The sequence below is a fragment of the Nestor notabilis genome, unplaced genomic scaffold (genome assembly GCF_000696875.1).
Source record: "Nestor notabilis isolate BGI_N333 unplaced genomic scaffold, ASM69687v1 scaffold10553, whole genome shotgun sequence".
Classification (NCBI taxonomy): Eukaryota; Metazoa; Chordata; class Aves; order Psittaciformes; family Psittacidae; genus Nestor; species Nestor notabilis.
The window spans coordinates 1614-7588 of record NW_009920602.1 but is presented as its reverse complement, the minus strand read 5'-3'; the positions used below and the strand labels follow the sequence as shown (position 1 = coordinate 7588).

General features: G+C 36.3%; 1 protein-coding gene across 1 annotated transcript in view; it reads right to left on the bottom strand.

Moving 5' to 3' along the window:
• LRRC28 (leucine rich repeat containing 28) overlaps window positions 1–5198 on the bottom strand; it is a 46564-nt gene extending 41366 nt beyond the window's left edge. The window contains 2 exon segments of the mRNA XM_010010747.1: window positions 498–538; window positions 5016–5198. Of these exon segments, the coding sequence (XP_010009049.1) occupies window positions 498–538; window positions 5016–5198 (224 nt within the window).
• Window positions 5199–5975: the final 777 nt, after the last annotated feature.

Below are 5975 nucleotides of genomic sequence, written 5' to 3'. Positions count from 1 at the left end.
TTCCTGCTCCTGTTTGACAATCTGTGCCTTGCTTCCAAAAAAATTGATTACTACTATCAGCAACACTAAGATCATAATACCCCTGGGTAGCTGGGGTGGAAATGAGCAACTAGGGATGGGCTGGAGGCAGTAACCTGTTATTCCTGGTCTGTTACAACCACCTGACTATTGTGTTCGGAGGTTCCAGTGCTTTATCAGGGTGAGAACAGTGTACACAAGAGTTGGGGGCAAGTATTTTTTCCTTTAGCAGTGTAGATATTTGTATAACTGTTCTTGTTACACAATAAACATGAAATTGTAAGAAAATAATAACATGGGACTGAATACATCTGGATATACCTCCTTTAAACCAACATCAAATCACCCTTTCTTGCCCTCCAAGAAACCCTTCACACTTAAAGAGGTAGCTTAGGTACAAGCAATACATTCTAGAATTATTTTTAAGGCAAGATGGATCATGATAATAAAGATATATTAAAATTCCTACACAAACTCACAATTCCACGAGGTTTGGAAGCTTCTGTGCAAGGTTTTCTGGCTGAAAAAGAGTTAGACATTTTTTAGGTTTCAAAACAGAACACAGACACACACACACATATATTGTGTACCCAACTCATTTTAATAACCATATGAAAGCACATCAGCAGCTACTCACAGAAAAAATGGCAACAAGGAGCTTGAATACAATATCCTATTTCCACACCCCTGCACATTCTCCATCAGCGCAATCTGGGATATAGCAAAGATGAGCAAACAGAACTACAGCCTCGAAGTGACATTAACATATTGTCAACTAAATGGTATTCAGACTTCTGAGGTTGAAAAGATCGATTACCAAAACTTCACTTTTGAAATATATTGAGTGAGTTGAAGCCAAGAGACAACTAAGAATCTGCAGCCTTTACAGACTTAAAGCAGAATAAGAACTATACAAGATGTCTAACCACAATGTATTTTATTTTGTAATGCTGCTAAACTGGGAAGTGACCTACAAACTTTGTGTAGCTTTACCTATTACCACCAAGACAAAAGTGCTGAATTCAAACTAGATTTGCATATTTGCACATTAACATGCATATCATTTTCTAACTGCTAACTGATCTCTAGCTGCAGTTCTTTTTCTTGATGGCATTTATAATCATGAATATATATCACAAGATCAGCTTCACAAATTTTACATGTCATATTGTAACCATACTCAAAATTATTCATGGTTAAGAGTTTTATCGTGTAAGAAATCTATTTAAACATAGATAGGTTTTACTTGAAGCTTTTACAATACACGTATTGAGAAACAAATTAATCTTAACAGCAGCTCAATCACAAGGTTAATTTTGTGTTAAAAAAACTAGCAGTTTTCCCTGTCTTGTAAATTTAAAGTGTATCATTATCTAAAATACGTAGTGTTTACAAATTTATTATGAAGGAATAGGCTAACCTGAAGAAGTAAAATCATAATATTCCTATGTAGCAAACATGCCACATCTTAGGTCTGAGTACAAAAAGGAGTTTAACTACGGAGCAGCAAATGATGGCTCAATAAATTAATCTGTTGACGTCAAGACCCAAGAAACAGGCTGTAACTGACCAGCTGTTGCCACCTACTGGAAGGTTTCCTACAGTACATTGATCTTCTCTGCACAGAATCTTACCTGGTCAAAGAGAAAAGCTTTAGCTAAGAAAATATGCAAAGACTGCAACGTAGTCAAGCACAAAAAGTTGAAGCTTTAATTTAATAAGAGGGAATGTTAAAAAACAAATTCACTGTCATCCTGTTAAAATAAGGATACTAACGTGAATCCCAAACTATTTTCACATTATACTCTTGCTTTAACTGCTTCATATTTTAAGAGAGCAAAACTCAAGACAGAGACAACTTCACAGTTTAGCAAGCCTGTAACAGAAATTCTGCTTATCTTCTTGAATACCACAATAACAATGGGTCTGAGTCAAAGTTGTGCAATACAACAACCTACGACAAAACTGTTCGTGATCCACAAACTGAGAGGTAAAACTAACTCTGGTCTCTACTGCTGACATGACAACAAACAATGACGAGAAATGAATCACCAATTCTGCCACCAGTTTAGTGAAGCTTGTCTTGTCCTCACACCCACTGGATACTTCTCAGAAAGTGAACTTGCTGATGTGTCTAATCAGGAAAGCATCACACATTCCGAGTCAGTAAATTAAGAACAATTGTTCTTTGATATCACTAGATCATGCTTCTCACAGTCCCATCAAGGCAAACACATATTTCCTTTTAATAGATAGGGAAATAGGATTACCGGAAGGCTAATGGTATCAGTAAACCATTAAATGAGAAGTTGAAAGACCTGATGCTGGGACATGGGCGTGCTTTATAGTGTCTTGATACCTTCATTACAGCAGGGCCCTCTATCATTTCCACCTTGCCAGCGAAGACAAAAAGCAATTATTATAGGCAAGGTATCTGTAAATTCTGTCAGTGTAACTATTCCAGATGTTTTCATAAAAGCCATCTCAAGGCCAGGTTGGACAGAGTCTTGGGTGACATGGTTTAGTGTGTGGTGTCCCTGTCCATGGCAGGGGGGTTGGAAGTAAATGTTCTTAAGGTCCTTTCTAACCCTAACTATTCTATGATTCTATTTGTCAAGGACTAAAGTCATTTTAGAAAAGCAAAGAAAACAGATGATTCAGTCAACATTTTTCAGAACTCTGAAGGAATGAACTGGTTGGACAAAAGTACCACCTAACTTGAAAGAAATGATGCAGATTTAGTTTTGATGACTACTAATAATCCATATGCAATTTAAAGTATTTCTTGATGACCTAATACTCATCATATTGCATAGAATCAAAAGAGTAAAAGGTTGAATCATCTCCTTTCAGTAACTTACTTGTTTTCAACTACTGTCAAATGAGATCCCCCCACAATATAACTATCTTACTACTTCTTTACCGAAACTGAGAGTATTACTTGTCCTACCAGCAGTGCACATGAAAAAAAATCATTATGGAAACATCACTTTGTAAAAATACTGATGATTCCTGCTCTTCCCCACTACCCCGCTTCCATCCTTTTTTCCCTTTCTCTTCTCTTTCTGCAAGAGGAATTAGCCTAAACCTCAACCTTCTCTCACAGGGCATGTTCTCTAAAAATCCCTTGTTGTTGCTTTCTAGGTTTTTTCCAATTTACCTAGGTTGTTTGTAAGTATGAAACTCCAGGGGCAATCTTTGTTCCAGCTCATGCTTTAATGGTAACCAATAATTATTTTCTTCTGCTTTTAATGGAGAATGAGAAGTTTTCTAGTTTCCAAAAAGACATCTGCCTTTTTACTTTGAAACACACTGCTGACTTAATAGATTTGGGTCCACTACAAATTCTATTCTGCTGAACAGATGCTCCATGAATGAGACCCAATTTTGTTTGCCTAGTTCCTAACTACAGTGCTATGCACTTGAATGAGATTCCATCAAGTCATATTATGAGGAAGCTATTCCATCATTTTGAATCCTAATGCTCTCCTTCATACTGTTTTCAAGTCACTTTGCCTAGGTACAATATACACTAAGTTTTGTTTCATTTCTGTAATTACAATACTAAACAGCTTCGGGTGAGAGCTGCCTCCCTCATTTAACACATCTTCTGTTGACAATAACTGTGAATTACTCTTATGCCATCTTACATCTCTGTTGGCTGGTACTATTAACAAATATTGAGAGGAAATGGCATTAAACTGTTACTTGTAAGACTTAGTTTTGGTTTCTAATTTATAATTACTTTGAGAAAATTGAAACCAGGCTCTAACACACACATGCAGAGAAGTTACACGCAAAACTCTTCATGATTGTTTCATCTCTTGGGCAGTGCAAACTTCATGAACCTTACACCACTAATCACTGAATTTGACAAAGCATCAAAGCAGAACTGTTCACAGACTTCAGTTAATTTTTAAAGCAGCCTTAATTGCATAACCATGAATCCTATCCTCCCTTTAAATTATTAACCAAAGGACTTGCCCAAAACTAAAAAGTGCAGTACATGCAAACTTAAGTGACTTATTCAAGAGGAAGAAAAAGCATAAAATCTTCAGGATCCTTTCAGCTTTTGACCCATGAAGCGAAACCTTTATTGAGGATTTCCAGTGTATCATAGACAAAACTTCAAACACTATTCCTTAAACTGGAGTACTGGACTTTTTCTAGGAAGCACTGAAGAACATAATTTTGGTGAATTTTAAGTAGCCAGCCGTCCAGCTCCTATGCCCCGGGTATTTTTTTATCTATCATACCAGCCCAAGGTAATAAAAAGCAAAAAAACCTGAATTATTTGGAGACTTGAGTGTATCAACACTGGCAAGCTTTGACTCTCTGTAGAGAATCTTACCAGCTCAGAATGTCTCGTACAGCTATTTAACTACCCCACACTGAGTTCTGAGGTCACAACATTCATTCAGGGTAAGAATTTCTCTAGTTCAGGGAAAAAACAAAACAAGAAGATGACACCACAGAAAATCCCATAACCCTGAAATGTTTCGTTTTGTGTTTTTCTCTTAACAGCAGCCCCTAGCCACTATCTTTCAGTGGCATCTTAACAGTAGCTTTGACAATGGTGACAATGCCTTTAAAATAAGGCACACACCAAGGTACAAGTTGGTTAGCCTAATGATGAAATGCAGACTGCATAGTATCACCTAACAGTAGAAAGGCCTGACCACTAATGTGAGCAAATTTATAGCAGTTAAAAAATAAACCCCAAAACAATAAACCTCACAAGAAAACCCTCAGCAGATCTTCACAGAACTTCAACGGAGTGATCATAATATGTCATAAACTTTTATTTATTCTCCACACTGCCTAGGCAAGTTTAAGCACAACAGAACCAAATACTCGTATTTCTCAATGGATGAAACCATTCAGGATCAGATTTGCTATAAGATCATGATGATTTTTAAATTATCTTATTTTTTCTGTTCCAAAAATCAGAATTCCTAATACAGACAGTAAACGTTACAATAAAAAAGTTGTCATACCAATGTAGTGAGGGAATTTCGTTTCATATAAAGTCTCTCCAAGTACTGCAGCCCCTCATCTTTCAGTAACTCCAAAGGGAAGTGATGGAGATTTCGGTAATTTAAGAACAAGTTCTTGTGCCTTTCCAGCTTTGCCTCAGAGATTGTTTTACATAGTTCTGATGCCATGACTAAGCAGCACATCTAGAGCATTGCATCTTCTGAAAGCAGACCCATTTCTAGGAGATAAAAAGAGAAAAAAAGAACAACCAACCAAAACAAAATATTATCAAGGTGTATGTCATGTGTTCTTTTGCAGCAAGAGTTAGTTATTACGTATTATCTGACAATTTCTCTAAACACACTTGTTCCAGTAAATACATAAATAAAGTATCCAGAATATCCACATCACAAGATATGTTAGAAGCAAGTCTGTGACTATTTTCTGGATGGGATGAAGTTTTAGCATGTTATCACACTGGCAATAACAAGAGCTTAAGGTATATGTCATGCTTTTTTTCCATCTATTTTCAATGAACCTTTCAGATAATTTTGTCAAAGTTGCCACCAGAATAAAGAAAAAATAAGGAAACCTCTGTCTACTAACCATTACTGATGTCCTGCACCTATTTATTCTGTGAAGCGTGCTGAAAGAAGAATCCACAGATAAGAAAAACACCATTTATTAGAGAAGGATGTATCAGGTGGCTAAAATGGCTTTAAGTAGCTTGTAAGGAAAATGACAGAAGTTTATTAAGCTTTCCTATATAAAACTACTGGAAGAATTTAATCAATTGGAAGAGATATTGGGGATGGGCAGCCAGTAAGGCCATTTCAAAACAATAAACTAATATAGGAGAAATGTGAAATTTACAGCAAGAACACTTATAGGTAGATGGGACAGCAGATTTTCAGGTCTCTACTAAAAATAAAACCGGAAAGAATTAAATGTCAAGCCTTAACTGACAACTTCAAAACCAG